We start from the raw sequence: 16,849 nt of genomic DNA, 5'->3' as shown, positions 1-16,849 counted from the left end.
GAGATTCACTTACCTTGGCAGTGATATTCATGTCTCTGCTGGCTGCGAGTCAGAGGTCAATAGACGTCTGGGTCGGGCCTGGGGAGTCATGGATTCACTGGATCATGGGGTGTGGCGCTGCCGGTACCTGTGCGGTAGGACGAAAGTCCGAGTCTTCAGGTCCTTGGTACTTCCAGTCTTGCTCTATGGGTGTGAGACTTGGACTCTGACCAAGGATCTGAGATGGAGACTTAATTCCTTTGGTACCAGGTCTCTTCGGAGAATCCTTGGCTATCGCTGGTCGGATTTTGTGTCCAACGAGCGGTTGCTGAGAGAGACTCGGATGAGATTTGTTACCTGCATAGTCCGTGAGCATCAGTTGCGGCTGTATGGACATGTGGCTCGTTTTCCTGACTCTGATCCTGCTCACCAGATTCTCTCAGCGAGGGAGTCTCATGAGTGGAGGAGGCCAGTGGGTCGACCACGTGCCTCATGGTTGCAACAGGTTGACCATCATCTCAAGGAGATGGGGATGGGCCTGGCATCTGCCTGGGGGATGGCCAGACGGAGGCCCCTGGAGTACCGGCGGAAAGTGGACGCAGCGACGTGCTGTTCTGGCACATGCTCCCATACCTGACCTGACCTGAGGGCAATTGAAGATTGGAGGAGGTGAAGTGATGAGATGGAGGAGAGAGGGAGGGTGAAGGAGGCACCTTTGTGGATGTGAGGGGGGAAACTATGGGAAGGGGGAGTGAGGGGAAGATTGGAGGGAGAGGGTGAGAGGGGATAGTTGAAGGAGAAAGATGAGAGGGAAGCTTGGAGTGGGAAGAGTGTGAAGGTTGCTTTGAGAGGGAGGAGAGACGATGAGAGCAGGCTTGGCCAAGGTGCAGGAGGGCGATGGGAGAGGTGGGGAGAGGGGAAGGATGAGAATTGGTAGAAGTATGGTGAAGAACGGAGCGGGCAGGGGGAGGTACAAGATTTGAGGGGTTGCTGAGAGGAAGGAAGGTTCATGTTTGTGGAGTGTTCATGAGTGTACTGATTGAGAGAGTGAGATATCTGTTCGGTTATAATGGAGCCCAAAGATGTTAGAACACCACACAGTTTGGGACAACAGAGGAGGAGCTGATACTGAAGCAGAAGACAGTGAAGAGGTGCCGAAAGTGGAAGTAGGATGAGGGGCAAGATGGGAGGGGTAAGGAGAGGGGAATAACAGGTGAGAGGTTCGGAAGAGGTAGATTTAAGGAGGTGGCGTGAATTGGCACTGAAGTTGGAAGAAAAGGATGATTGATGGAACACGAACATACATTGCAAACTGTGAGTTTAAAATGTTTAAGTCAGAGATGACATTAAAGACATTGCGTGAAGGATGTAATGAAGGAGAATTAAGAAAATTAAGAGAATGGAGAAAAGAAAAGAAGCATTGCAACAGTGGGACTTTTTAGACACTGGATTAAGGAAAGGTCGTATTGAAAACAGCTTTTTGAAGAAGAAAAAGAGTAGTGAATTATGATACAATACCGAGAACTACACGTGATAAAAAGGAAGTTGTAGCATTGAGACCGTTTTATTTTATTTTTTATTGTTTGGTAAAGATTATGTCAGATTCGGAAAAGGAAAGGTTGAAGAAAAATCGTGTTGATGTTGGTGAATTTGGATCGACAAACACAGAAGGAAGCTGGTTGCTCGACGAAAGTTACAGGAAGAAGAAAAAGAGGGGATCGAGAAACGTGGTTACAGGAGGTGTAATGTGAGAGGTTAAAAGAAAATGTTTTTTTTTTCTTCTTCTTCAAAGATTAGGTAAGATTCGGTGAAGGAAAGTTGAAGAAAAAAGTTGTGAAGGTGTGTGGTGAACGTGTTTTGGCAAAACTAGTAGACGGTAGATCGGCAGAAGGAGGAAGAAGAGTCAGTACAAAAGTCACGTGGTTACTTGGGGTATGATGTGAGGTAAAAGGTATTTTTGATGTGTTTCTTTTTGTATTTTGAGACATGACACAGAGGGTATAGTTGAGAGGGATAGGAGGAGGGTGGAGGGAAAAGTGGACAAAATAAAAACTGATAGTAATAAGGAGAAAATACAATAAACATGATCACACACACAAACAGGAAGAAGGGTAGGCCTCAAGGAAACCGATGTGTTAATTGTAGTTGTTTTTGTCATGTTTTCATGAGGTTTAATACACGACTGAACTAGAAACACACAGTAAACACAGACATAACAAAATGACAATAAAACGGGACGAAAACGACCGGAAAAATTATCTTTGAGAAAGTCGGCAGAGACCATGAAGAAGAACCGCCGCCGTCGCTCTAGAACCGGAACCAGAAAACGCTGATCCAGTCGGGATGAAAATATATTTTTCTCTGCAATTGTTGGTGTGATTGACATGAAATTTTGACCATAGGTGTGCCTCTTCCTTTGGGAATTTATAATGATAAGGATAACATCATCAGTCACATGGTCTGGCAGCCATATTGGATCAAAGAGAAAAAATATAAACTCAAAAAATTAGTTCACATCTATGTGCTCACACCAAGTCCTTCTCAAGACTGCCCAGGGTATGTATTCCATGAATACCATCTTAAAACCTTTTTTTATTCGTTTCTTTCTTTTTTTGAGGAATGTGTTTACATGCTGGAGAATTTCATTACTATTGCACAGAATTTTTTTTTTATTCCTACGATTTGTATTGTATTAATAACTAGCAGTCTCCCCCTCCCCCTCCCCCCCACCTCCACCCCTACCTCCTTTCAGGTGGAATGATATGGGTACAGAAGGGGAATTTGAAGTGGAGTACAATCTTTGCTGAAGCTATTAAGTGACTAAATTGATGTATCGGTAATTTCTGGTTCCAAAGTGTTTTGCCAAGAGTATGTGACAAGTGTCTTTATTAACTACTAGCAGAGTACCCAGCCCCCTGGGTGGGTGGGTGGGTGGGTGGGTCGAGTTTGCACATTACTGTACTCACTGAAAAGAAGTATGGTCTGTATTTTGTAAGAAGACTATAGATGTTTGTGTGGTGTGTGCTTTAAAGGTTCAAGATGGTCTAAAGGTCTGAAGGGTATGTTCCAATATTAGTTAGTTTTGATTAGGTCAAAAGGGTCTAATCTCTAAAGCATGTAAAAAGTCTAAAAAGGTCAAGTGGTCAAAGCTTCTAAATGGTCAAGGGTCCAAGCTGTCTAAAATCTGTCTGAAGGGTTTAAGGGGTCTAGATGTTGTTAAGGTCTAAGGGGTGTAAAGGTCTTAAGGTTCCATGAATCTAAAGGGTGAAGGGATCTAAAGGTCTCTGAAGTGTCAAAAAGGTATAAAGGTAAAAGGAGTATTTTGGGTTATAGGGATCTTGAGGGTCTTTAGGGGTCTGAGGGTTTTACATGCATTAAGAGTCTTGTGGGTATTTGGTGTTGAAAGCGTCTTGAGGCATTAAGGGGTATTTCAGGGTCTTTTGGGTCTTCATGGGTCTTTGGGGTATTAAGGGGCTTAAGAGTTTTTCGGGGAATGAGGGGTCTTAAAAGTTATTTGGATCTTAAGTGTATTTTGGGTCTTTGTGTTCTGAAGGGTCTTGGGGTCTAAACGGTTTTCAGATTCTTCAAGGTCTTGTGGATATTAGGGGTGTTTGGGGTATTAAGGGTATTGGGCATCTTAAAGGGTCTTCTGGGTCTTCTAAGGTATTAAGGGTCTGAAGGGTATTAAGGGTCTGAGGGGTCTTGAGGGTCTTCAATGGTCTTTTGGTTCTAAGGGGTCTTGGGCATCTTAGGGGTCTTAAGCATCTTAGGGGTCTAAATGATCTGGGAGGTGTTAAAGGTCTTGGTCTTTTGGGTTTTAAAGGGTCTAATGGGTTTTGGGGGTCTTGAGGATCTTTCAGGGTCTTAATGGTCTTAACAGGTCGAGGGGTTTAAAAGGTAAATTTCAATAGTATGTAATTAATAGACATACTTATAGTCAGTATGCAACTGATGTTCAAATGGTACGCAATTGATAAACATGTTTTGACACCCAGTAATGAACTGAGGTATAAATATACTCGGTTGTACAAAACATTAGGAACACCTGCTCTTTCCATGAAATAGACTGATCAGGTGAATCCAGGTCAAAGCTATAATCCCTTATTGATTGCACCTGTTCAATCCATTTCAATCAGTGTAGATGAAGGGGAGCAGACAGGTTAAAGGAGGATTTTAAAGCCTTGAGACGATTGGTGGCTTAAGTGTCAAATGGATTGTGTATGTGTGCCATTCAGAGGGTGACTGGGAAAGACAAAATATTTTAAGTGCCTTTGAACGGGGTATGGTAGTAGGTGTCAGGCGCACCAGTTTGAGTGTGTCAAGAACTGCAACGCTGCTGGGTTTTTCATGCTCAACAGTTTCCCACGTGTATCGAGAATGGTCCACCACCCAAACGGCATCCAGCCAACAGCAGGCGAGTGCTCAAAAATGGCTCATTTATGAAAGAGGCCAAAGGAGGCTAACACAAATTGTGCAGAGCAACAGACATGTTTTAGTTAGTCAACTGACAGTCCAGAACAACATTGGTGCCAAAAGACCTGTGCAATAGAATGTGCAAATCGTCGTAACCTCGACACAAATGGGGTATGGCAGTCTACGACCATACAGAGTTCCACTTCTTTCAGCAAAAAACAAAAACTTGCAGTTGCAGTGGGCTGAGGAATAAAGACACCAGACACTCGAGGATTGGAAAAACATTGCCTGGTCTGATGAATCTCGGTTACTGCTGTTCCATGCTGATAGGAGGACGAGGGTATGGAGAACACCACATGAGTACATGCAACCATCATACCGTGTGTCAACATTGCAGACTTGTGGTGGTCGTGTGATGGTGTGGGGTGTGTTTTCATGGCACACATTGGGCCCCTTGATAAAAGTGGAGCACTGTTTGAATGCCACATGATATCTGAACATCATTGCCAATCAGGTGCATCCCTTCATGGCAGCAGTGTTTCCATCTACGAAATGGATTTCTTCAGCAGTATAATGCCCCATGCCACAAGGCTAGGATTGTCCAGGAATGGTTCCACGAACATGATGGTGAATTCTGCTTGCTACAGTGATCTGCCTAGTCACCAGCTCTCAATCCCATTGAGTATCTGTGGGATGAGATGGAACGAGCTGTTCAGAGTAGAAATCCACTACCAGCCAACTTGACACAACTTTGGGAAGAATTGGAGTCACCATAGGCCAACATACCTGTGGAACACTGGATACCTTGCAGAGTCCCTGCCCCGACAAATTGAGGCTGGTCTGGGAGGGGGGGGGGTACAATTAAACATTTGGAAGGTGTTCCAAATGTTTTGTACACTGAGTGTATAATTATACAGTATATGTGTATACATACATACATACATACATACATACATACATACATACATACATACATACATACATACATACACACACACACACTAGTGGGGTATGCTCACACATTATATAAGCATACGAACTGTGCTTCCCCATTGTCTTGAGTCGCTCACCTGCTTTTGATTTTTCATTTATTTAGTTTCATTTTTTTTTCTTCATTTATTTATATTTTTATTTACGGATGCTTTCCAACGGTTCATCGACACCCGCCGTCACCCTCCCACATGTGCTGACACCCACCGTCGCTCCCCCATCCTACACGCACCGACACCCGCCGTCGCTCTCTCCTCCCGCGTGCACCGACACCCGCCCTCGCGCACCGACACTCTCCGTCGCTCTTCCTTCCTGCGTGCACTGACACTTGCCGTCGCTCTCCCCTCCTGCGCACACCAACACCCGCCGTCGCTCTCCCCTCCTGCGCGCACTGACACCTGCCATCGCTCTCTCCTCCCACGCACACTGACACCCGCCGTCGCTCTCCCCTCCCACGCACACCAACACCCGCCGTCGCTCTCCCCTCCTGCGCCACTGACACATGCCATCACTCTCCCCTCCCATGCACACCAACACCAGCCGTCGCTCTCCCTCCTATGCACACCGACACCCACCGTCACTCTCCCCTCCTGCACGCACTGACACCTGCCGTCGCTCTCCCCTCCCGCGTGCACCGACACCCGCCCTCGCGCACCGACACTCTCCGTCGCTCTTCCTTCCTGCGTGCACTGACACTTGCCGTCGCTCTCCCCTCCTGCGCACACCAACACCCGCCGTCGCTCTCCCCTCCTGCGCGCACTGACACCTGCCATCGCTCTCTCCTCCCACGCACACTGACACCCGCCGTCGCTCTCCCCTCCCACGCACACCAACACCCGCCGTCGCTCTCCCCTCCTGCGCCACTGACACATGCCATCACTCTCCCCTCCCATGCACACTAACACCAGCCGTCGCTCTCCCTCCTATGCACACCGACACCCACCGTCACTCTCCCCTCCTGCACGCACTGACACCTGCCGTCGCTCTCCCCTCCCGCGCACACCGACACCCACCGTCACTCTCCCCTCCTGCACGCACTGACACCTGCCGTCGCTCTCCCCTCCCGCGCACATCGACACCCGCTGTCGCTCTTCCCTGCACACACGCACACAAGACAGAACATACACACATAATATTAAATTCTCTTCTTTATTTTTCTCTATTACAGGCAGAAATGGCTTTCAGAGCTGGAGATGTAATCATGGTATCTGGAGTCCTGGATGAAGATGGATTTTATACTGTAAGTTATCATCCCTGGAATACAACATACAGAAGTGATTATTTGTTCAGCGAGTTATTCAACCTGCTTGCATTTTATTGTGGATGTAAAATCGCATGTTTATTTATCTTTTTAATTCTAGATGAAGGTTTTCCAGTGTGTATCTTTCTGCTTCCTGATATTCCTGTTTGGGGCTAAGTCAGGGTCGACACTGATAATAAATATGCACCGTCCTGTAGCATTTCACCTCCCCCCCACCCCCCCGGCCACATGCCCCCGTCTTGGCATTAAACCTAAAACAAAAGTCACTCAACAATTTCCTGTTTAATAAACACAGTAACAACCACTCTATTTCGATCTCTTTGAGTATCCTGATTATTAAATGTCGCTGCACCCTCGTGACCTTGTATTGTTACTTTTGTAGGGACGGCTCGGGTGTCACACAGGTCTGGTTCCTTCAAACTTCCTTGAAGAGGTTCCTGTTGGCACGCAGTTTGCTCTCGGTCAGAACGTTACTGCTGGTCATTCGTGGCTCAACGGAGATAAGGTAATTGCCTCTCGTTCGTTGTATTTCTATCTCTGACTCGACGTGCACATGGAATGTTGGTGTAGGTTAATCTGTTAACACTATTCGCTTTATAACATCATCTTGATTTTCCTTTGGGGAGAAATCTTTGTTTGTTTGATTATTCCAACTGATAATTTAATACTGTTTGCTTAATGTACATAATATGAACTTTCCTTGTTACCACAACAGAACAATTTTCTGCAACATTTGTGTGTTGACGAGTATTGTCCTCCCAAGGATGCTGCAGAAACGGTGGCTATTTCCATCCCCCATGACCGCAACCAATTCCACCTTGCTCATGGTCAGCAGGTCACACCCACCCTGAGTGCCAACGGATGTGCGGCGGAACCCCGCCTCAGTTCCCCACGCCTCTGCTTGCCATAGTCATCTCCTTGAGCCGACTCTGACAGCCAGTCAGTGATTGCTGTAAGGAGTCCCGAAGGAAAAAGGATTTGTTCTGAAAAGGCAAATCTTTGTGCAAGTAATTGTGTCTAAACAAGGAGCAATGAATAGAATTTGGGTTTTGCCACATGCCTCACCACGATGCGCATGAACTGTGCGTTGTCCGATTATGTTTCACCCTCATCCCTGAAGCTCGTCCCGGCAATGGACAAAAAATGAAATGTTGTAATCCTGCACGCTCTTGTTATTCAGCTGTAATACGGGCTCGGCAGGCATTTTGGACAGCCGTCCTTTCATAGTTAAAGAAGAGGGTGTCTATGAAATGAGAACGACATCGTACTGGGCCAGAACCTTGGACGGCCTGGCATTCCTGTTGGATCCCTGCCTCCATAAGACTACTTATTTTACCTCTGAATAGCCAGTTGCTTATTAAGTAATAACATATGATCGATGCCAATGTCAGCGAAAATCATTTGCAAGCTGTGAGGGCTTACCCTAACAGCTAACCCTAACACACTCGTGCTTATTGTTGACTTTTCTTGTACCCATGTGCAGTTGATTGATAACATGGAGTCAGATGTTTTGACAGGAATAAAAGCCGAAGTGGAATAACGTGTTGCAATACAGAGCCTGAAGGATAGATTGCTGCATCGCACAGGAAGCTAAGTATTACTGACTAAACTGAATGTCACGTGATCAGCCTTCCTGTGTTTTGCATCCCCCCAAAAAACTCCACCTTTAAATGTACACGTATGTTATATTACTGCCCTCTCCCATCACTGTTCACGGATTTGTGTATCGAGTTGGTGACATTATTTAGGGGAGAGGGGAAGTATTATATGATGTTTGTCAACTAATGCTTGCAATCAATACGTTTACTCACAATCATTCCGAATTGTATTCATCCAGATTTGAGGTTATTTGTAAATAATTATGATGGTTGCTTGTTTTTCACGAGCATGGCATGTGCACCTGTTACCTGTTATGCTTGTTTGCGAGGTATATTTGACATCGCGTGCCATTGTACGTGGCATGGCTTGGTGTACGAAACTGCTTTCAAGAGCTCCATGGTACTTTGATATTCCATAACCGTAATCGAGATTGCAGGCAGCAACCTACCATCGGTTACGTTTTAGCAAGACAGTGGCTCCTCTTGAGGTACGGGCTAGGCGGCGGCTCCTCCTTAGATACTGACCACGTTTGGGGCTTCAGATTGAGTATGGTGGTGGAGTCTGTGCTGAAACAAAATTATGTACATTTCTTGTATTTTTACAGGCTGTTTACACAATTTAATTGCAATTTCTCACACAACAAACAGGTATGTACAGGCATTAACAAAATGTCCCATGATGTGGCTGAACTATGTGAAAGAATGTTTAAACTCAAACATATACATAAACCATCAACTGCCGTGTCCCCAACATCAAAGTTTCCAAACAGTGAAATTGTGACATAATAATAATAATAATAATAATAATGACTTCCAGTTTCTCACATCTGTATAGAAATGGTCAACATTTTCCATTCCACACCATAACAGTCGGTGCTGCTCCTTATCTATATATACAGTTTCCACATATACATACACACACACATACAACATGTATTGGTGGATGCATCCATTGTATGTCTAATGCAAACATTTTGTCATTGTGGATCAAGTGCCATTGCTGTATAATTGATGACATTGTTCCTTTGGGGTTCATATGTTTATCCAATGAGAAATATTCTTGTAAGAATTTTGATATGCTGTAAGTGATTCTATTTTGGAGAAAGATGTTCCTATTAACCACACTGGTACTGCAAGTCGTCTGACCCTGTTCTAATCACGTCATTCAAATTCAACACTTGTGCAGTTTTGTGGTGTTCCTTAAAAACATCCATTTGCATCTTTTTTTTATGGTTATTTATGGCAAGGTGTACTGTGAGGTAATCAAAATAAAACTATTTTATATTTTTACACAATTATTGTGTTTTTAATCTGTATGATTGATCTTCCTCTTACTAGTCTTCCGTTTGTGAAGGGAGGCTGCAGAGGAGAATTGTCTTCGTGAGGTTATAGCATGTAGCGATTGCGGGACATAGTGGGGGCGTAGCAGTGCGTGGCCATGATACATAGGTGCACAGGTAATGGGCGGTAATGTGTGCTTTGCTCCATTGTCTTGGTTTCTCCAAGTATCCCACTTGTTAATATAATTCCTGATAAAAGCTTTGGTATATCACCACCACCTTTTTTACTCATTTCATTAGTTTTAGGTTCCCTTGTATTTTTAACAAATTGATTATTTTTCCTCTCAGACACTGAACATAACACCCTTTTTAACTATTGTTGGTGTACCAAGCATTTCAGGCTGGGTAAGGTATTGTTTTTCTTCTGTCTATTCTCTTTGCACATGATTACTAGCCTGTCCCCTACTCAGCGGAAAGGGGGTTTTGCAATCACTTCTGTGTGTGAACCTGTGTGTCTGTCTGGGCTGTAACTTTTTTTTTTACCAATTGAGCTTTTGTTATCAAATTTTCAGCAAAGCTTTTCTATGAGAATATGGAGAAGACAAATGAAAAACTTTGTTGAAAGGTCAAAAGGTCAGCATCACCTAAAATCATCAATTTTCATTCAATTCACCTAAAATTTGAAATTACCATTTCAGCTTTGTCATCAAATTTTCAACAAAGCTCAATTATGAGAATACGAAGACGACAAAGTAATAATTTGGTCATAAGGTCAAATGTCATAAAGTCTATCTGTCATGATCTTTCCTGGGAAAGCCACATTTTCAACCTGGCCTCCAAAGCCAGTCGCCGACTGGGAATATTCCGTCGTGTAAAGTCTTTCTTCAACCCACCTGAGCTCCTGACCACACATAAAGCTTTTGTCTGCAGCCTGATGGAGTACTGCTCTCCACCTCTGGGCTGGTGCTCCTGCCTCTCACCTTTCTCGGCTTCACGCTGTGGAAACCAAGGCATTTAGGATCAATGGCATCTCCTGTGATGAGGCTGAGTCTTTGGGCCTCTCACTCTCTCACGGCAGGCAGGTTTGTGGTCTTTCCGTCTTATACCTTATCCTCTCTGCCCCCCCCGCTCTGTCTGCGATATTTCCCCCCCCCCCATATTTCCGCAGGGCCCTCAAGTTCCACCAGAAACCCTGTTCTGGTGAAAATACCAAAATCACGAATCACTGCTCACCTTCACGCTTTCATTCCTCTTTTTCCCCACATTTGGAATAAACTCCCACACTCACTTCATTCCCAATCTTCCCTCCAGGCCTTCAAAACAGCTGTTCACCACCACCTTTAATCTGCCCCCATCCAAAAAAAAAACAACCCCAAAACCAAAACCAAGTGGAACATGCATTTATTTAAGTTTCCTTCCTGAAAGTTTTGCTTTCCTTCCTGAAATGTATTTATTTAAGTTTTGCTTTCCTTCCTGAAAGTCCCTGTAATATCCATCTTATTTACCCTGTGTACCTCACCCCACCCATCTCCCTTCCACAGATCTCATAATGTGACTGTTTCCCACTGTTTTGTCCTTCCCTCTCCCACCCCTCTTGTTTCATGCCCCCCTTATTGTGCATAGTGTGTTAGCTCGAGTACGAGCCTCGACAATGTATACAAAAAATAAATAAATTATAAAAAGGTCAGGGTTACATAAAATCATCAATTTTCATCCAATTGACCTGAAATTTTAAGAATTAGCTGAATTTGTATCGGTCAGTCATATAAATATGGTGGTGATGCAAGATGACCCAATTTGAGTGTAACCTGTGATCTGTCAAGAAGGTCAAAAGGCCAAGGTACACAAAATCAATTTTCATCTGACTTTAAATTTGAGCAGGGTTTGCATATTGAATCACTGAAGCCTACTGCTTTTGAGGTCAAAAGGTCAATGTCGCTTTAAATGTTCAATCTTTTTACATTTATTTTAGTTGTTTTCGTCATGTTTAGCATACAGAAGAATAAGAAATCTGAATACAAAGTGGATGCGGATGGGCTTTGCCTTTTCAGATGCTTTCTCGTTTTTCTAAATTATTATTTTGCTTGCATTTTTAGGGATTATTTCCTCTTAAATTCATTTTCTCTGCAACCGCTTGTCTGATAGACATGAAACATGGTAAACATGTCTGATAGACACCATCTGTGCGATTACTCATGTAGATCTTTAATTATGATGTCATAGGTCACGTGGTATGGCAGCCATGTTAGAAAAAAGGAAAAACTTTGGACCTCTATTTCCAATACTGTTGCATGGAAAAAATTGAAACTTGGCACATGTCAAGTACTCCCCATGGGGAATAAGTTGTGAACCATGACATCCTCGGTGAAGTGGTATCCCAGCCAAAATTTTACACATAGAACACTATATCCGATCACTGATAATTTTTGAGGGTCATTCTCGGGATAAATTGGTTGACAGAAAAATAATGTGATGATGTCATCGGTTCGGCAGCCTTTTTTTTAATCCTTCAAAAATCTTGTTCTCCGAAACGGCTAAACAGATTCAGACAAAACTTTACAGGTATGATCATCTATCCATGAGGAACAAAAAGTTCCCCACCTATGATGTCATCAGTCACATGGTTTGGCAGCTATGTTTTTTTTTTTGTTTTTTTTGAAGAATAAACCTATAAAATTTTATTTTGCAGAACAGCTTGACAGATTGAGGGGAAACCAAGCCTTGGGGATACCAGGGTGATCACAAATAATTAATAGGTCACATGGTCTGGCAGCCATGTTGGATTGTGAAAATATTTAAAATACTCTTTCTCTTGAACTGCTCATCAATTTAAGTGAAACTTCACAATTATGATCTAGTAGTCATAGGGAATATTGGTTTAAAATAACAACCTGATCGGACACATGGTCTGTCAGCCATAATTGTTAAATATTTTGAATCTGAGTTATTTTTGAACAAGGCTCATTTGACTGTGCCGAGATGGGTTTGAGGGTTGAGAAGTAGGAGCTGAAACCTGAGGCCTGGTGGTATAAAGCATGATTAAGGAAAGATTTGAGGATTTACTTCAATATTCCCTCAAGTTTCCTCTTGACATCCTTGATTTGAGGATCGTGCATTCAAATATTCCTTACTTTTTCCTTAAAGTCTTCCTTCAACTCGAGAGCACTCCCTATCCATCCCCCTATTATTACTTTATATTCAATTTATTTAGATACCAGTTCAATTGATATTGATGATGTCCCCAATCAATCAAGTCAATCCCGCATCGTAGAGAGATGTGTGGGGCCTCGTTCGACTCTGGGGCATTCCAGTTTACCCTGTGGACCCATGGTGCAAACATTTATTACTTTGTGTTTAGATTACTTCGATACCAAAGAAATTGAAACCGGCAATTTCCCCAGGAAAAAAGAGTCAACTGCGTACGTAATAAATAGATTAAATGTGGTATGTCACTCAATTCCATAACTCGTGAATACCATGTCATTGAGAGACATGGGGGGCCTCATTCGACTCTGGGATTTCCCGGTTTGCCATGTGCACCCAGGTTTTACCCAAATCGAGGGTTTCTTAACAAGTATACACTCTTTATAGTTATAGTGTTGTAATTAAACATAAAAGTTCTTCAACAACACATCATACAACTATACAATGTATTGTCTCTCTTGTGCTTGAGAAAAGCCTCCACTCATGCTTCAGTCTCTTCCTGAAGCCAGATTGTAGATCGCTTCGCCACCATCCTGCTTACGGACACCTTTCCCTATCTCTAATCTGATTGGTTGCCTGTCTGAGTGTCGAAGAAATCTCTGAACCCTCTGTGCAATTAGAACATTTATTCAACATACAAACTTCAATATGCGCATAGGAGATACTGGACATACAAGACTTGTTCCAGATCACTCAAATACATTGAGAATCCTAAGTTGTTATATAGTTTTCAGTGAGACATAGTATTTTATTTTCTTCAGACGCTGGCGCCAACTTTGTCAGGTCTTGACATCCTCCAGGTGAAGCTTATCTTCAGCCTTCAGACAGCCCCAGCCTGACCTGGTTGAATGGTTGTAACATATATTTCAAATCCAGACATGTTAATGCTCTTTCCTGGCACCAAAAACGTACAGATCGCAAGAATGATGTCAAACGTCAACTCTAATGGACATTAAAGATAAGTTTCTATAGTATACAGGTTTTAAAAGTCAGTCTGCTTCTCCCAGACTGGGAAGATGTATTATCTTGAGGTGATTAGGGCTTCGTGAATACTTCTGGACATTTTCCTAAATCTACATTCCAACTTGTTGGTGCCTTTTATAAAAAAATTCCTTTATATATATATTTAAATAATAAGAAATGTTGAATCTGGCTTACTGGAAAGATATGATTATGTTATTTAAAATAGATACATTGAGTGCATTTTCATTTCAGGTTTAATATATATATATTTTCATACCAAATTTTAATTATCATCCATTTATTATTTGTTTTGTCACCCTCAAACCCATTATGCTAAAATGTAAGAGAAAATGCATCTACACTAGCATAGCAACGGCTTCTAAGGATTTCCTCACCCTGATGGAAATCCTGACTTGAAAATTTCCTAGGGGTTGTTTACGTAACAGCCCTCAAGGAAATCCTTCACGACAGAATCACAGTGTACCTAAATGGGGTGGGGGGGGAGTCTCCTTTAGGATGAGGAAATTTTAGGCAACTGAAAGCGGGGTGTGTATTATAGCAGGGGGAGGTGTATAGCTCCCATCTGCCCCCCTCCCCTGACCACAATAATTCTCAAGGCTGTATAAAAGCAGGACATTTTGATACCCCATCATCACTGCCAGCAGTTTTACAGTGTCAGGTCAGTTCAGGTATGGGAGCATGCACCAGAGCAGCGAATGGCTACATCCACTTTCCACCGGTACTCTGGGGGCCTCCGTCTGGTCATTCCCCAGGCCCATCCTCACCTCCTTGAGATGCCGATCAACCTGCTGCAACCGCGAGGCACGTGGTTGGCCTCCTCCACTCACGAGGCTCTCTCGCTGAGAGAATCGGTTGAGCAGGATCAGCATCAGGAAAACAAGCCACATGTCGATACAGCCGCAGGTGACGTTCATGGACTATACAGGTAACAAACCTCATCTGAATCTCTCTCAGCATCTGCTCGCTGAACACAAAGTCCAACCAGCAATAGCCAAGGATTCTCTGAAGAGACCTAGTACCAAAGGAGTTGAGTCTACGTCTCAGTTCCCTGATCAGTCCAAGCCTCACATCCATAGAGCAAGACTGGAAGGACCAAGGACTTGAAGACTCGGACTTTCGTCGTCCTGCACAGATCCCGGCAGTGCCACCCCATTATCCAGTGAATCCATGACTCCCCAGGCCCGACCCAGACGTCTATTGACCTCTGGCTCACAGCCAGCAAAGACATGAATATCACTGCCAAGGTAAGTGAATCTCTCCGCGACCTCAACATCGTCACCACAAACAGGTACAGACAGGACAGCAACATCCAAGATGTCATTGAAAGCCTGGATCTTAGTTTTGACCTAAGAAACCCATAATCCCAGGAGCTTCAAATCCTCATTCAGCACCTCGAGGGCCCCCAAAAGGATATATAAAGTCTCCGCAAAGATGACTGCATCATCTGCAAAATCAAGGTCAGATTTCTTGACATTCCCAAATGATGCACCGCAGCATGATCTCTCCGACATACTCCCTAGAATCCAGGCCATGCAAGCACTGAAATGTGTGGGGGCCAGTACACACCCCTGATGAACTCCAGTAACAACTGGAAATGTCAGAGATGGAATCACAACACCTCACAGCACTCTGTTACAGATTATAGTTATTATTATTTGGGTTCCAAGCCGAGAAGGTGAGGAAATCTATTGTCATTGTTCAGATTATTATTATTATCGTTGTTATTATTATTCTGTGTGAGTTTCACAGGTTTATTCCCTTATAAATTCATTTTCTTGGCAACCGTTAGTCTGATTGATGCAACATCTTCACCATAGTAGGTGTCCATTGACATATAATTTTTTTTGTGATAATTATGTCACGTGTTGTGGCAGCCATACTTTAAAAGTATAATCTGGTCGTCAAGGGGAATGTACCTTTAAAATTTCAACTTTATCAATAGCAGGGTCTGGTGGCCATCTTTTTATTTTTTTATTTTATTTTGGAAGAAGAAGAAACCTAACTATTTTATCTTCTCCAGTCTTGGAAATATTGTTGTGGAAATGGGCCCTTAGTGGGTCATTAAATATAGGATTAGCCCAGATCCCCCCTTAAATGCATGTTTAGCCAGGTTGTTTGGTAATCGGACGTTAAATGTTGTCAGAAGGTGTAGCAGGCGGTCCAGTGTTCATACAGTGGTGGTGTACCGAGAGGCACCTTCTTTTTCCTTCTGTATCTGTATCTGTATTATCTGTATTCAGGGAGTTAGAGAGAAGAGAGGGAGGCCGCACCCCCGATTGGGGTTTACCTGACTTCCGCGAACCCTGGAGAAGAGGAGGGGGTGGATCACAGCCCCAATTGAGACGTGACCCCCTTTGAGCCATGGCGGAAAGACGGCGGGGTCATGTAATGGGTAATGAGGGATTATTTCCCTCATTCCCCTTCCAATGAGCCAAAGAAGCAGGCCATATTGGGATGTAAAAATTTTGATTGAAAATTATATCGAGAGTGATTGCAAATTGAGAGACTGACAGAAGGGATAAGAGTGGCACGAGTGGATTTGGGTGATTATAAAAAAAACAGTGGAGACATCATAGGCGGAGCGTAAAACACACCTGAAACAAGTGGATGACAAAGAGTGGCTTGTTTGAGGAAAGACTGAAATGCCTGGTAAGAACCATGCAGAGGTTCCATGCGGCTGGTGAAGAGATTTTGATATTTTGTTTAAATTGTTGGAAATAAACGATTGGGGCAGTATGGAGGAGGCCAGCGGACGATGGACGTAGTGCCAAATTGATTGGGGTTTAATTAAAAAAAAGTGTATCAGTTAAATTTGATGACCAAGTGGGATCCGAAGGACTGGTGTGTTTTTGTTTTAACATAAAAGTGAAAGGTGTTGTGGACTGGGTGTGTGGCACTGTAGAATGAATGACTTATGTGTTTGGGAGTGAATGGCATGATTGTGCGAATTTTGAGAGTGAGTGCGAACAACGTACCCTGTCGTTAGGAGTCTCCTAGCCAAGTTAGTGTAGGTTACGGGGACTTAGAGGATTTGACATAGATTCTGGCTGCTGTTCCATCATGCAGGCGGACTGCTAGGGGTAGGTGCAGGCCAAGGTATGGTGGTACTGGCTGGGAGTGTGACATGGTATTGGAAGTTG

General features: G+C 43.6%; 1 protein-coding gene and 1 long non-coding RNA gene across 10 annotated transcripts in view; one reads left to right on the top strand and one right to left on the bottom strand.

Annotated features, from left to right (window-relative positions):
* The window catches only part of LOC147011264 (RIMS-binding protein 2-like), a 206,291-nt gene extending 196,755 nt beyond the window's left edge, over nucleotides 1–9,536 (top strand). For 7 of the 8 annotated variants that reach the window (XM_085858924.1, XM_085858928.1, XM_085858929.1 and 4 more), the window contains 3 exons: nucleotides 6,551–6,622; nucleotides 7,026–7,148; nucleotides 7,359–9,536. In XM_085858924.1, the coding sequence (XP_085715050.1) occupies nucleotides 6,551–6,622; nucleotides 7,026–7,148; nucleotides 7,359–7,553 (390 nt within the window). In that variant the 3' untranslated portion in view covers nucleotides 7,554–9,536. The remainder of the gene's footprint in view (nucleotides 1–6,550; nucleotides 6,623–7,025; nucleotides 7,149–7,358) is intronic. The other variant, XM_085858926.1, reaches the window with a different exon arrangement.
* On the bottom strand, nucleotides 4,166–6,555 carry LOC147011265 (uncharacterized). Of its 2 annotated transcripts, none has more exons than XR_015052231.1 (3): nucleotides 5,958–5,999; nucleotides 5,179–5,232; nucleotides 4,166–5,078 (listed from the first exon to the last, which is right to left on the bottom strand). It is a non-coding gene; the product is annotated as an uncharacterized LOC147011265 (long non-coding RNA). The 2 variants fall into 2 exon arrangements; XR_015052232.1 differs by lacking the exon at nucleotides 5,958–5,999 and adding an exon at nucleotides 6,326–6,555 and having other exon boundaries at nucleotides 4,183–5,078.
* Nucleotides 9,537–16,849: the final 7,313 nt, after the last annotated feature.

The sequence above is a fragment of the Eptatretus burgeri genome, chromosome 16 (genome assembly GCF_056783735.1).
Source record: "Eptatretus burgeri isolate ZD-2024b chromosome 16, Ebu_testis_v1, whole genome shotgun sequence".
Lineage (NCBI taxonomy): Eukaryota > Metazoa > Chordata > Myxini > Myxiniformes > Myxinidae > Eptatretus > Eptatretus burgeri.
This window is presented reverse-complemented; position numbering and strand designations above follow the sequence as displayed.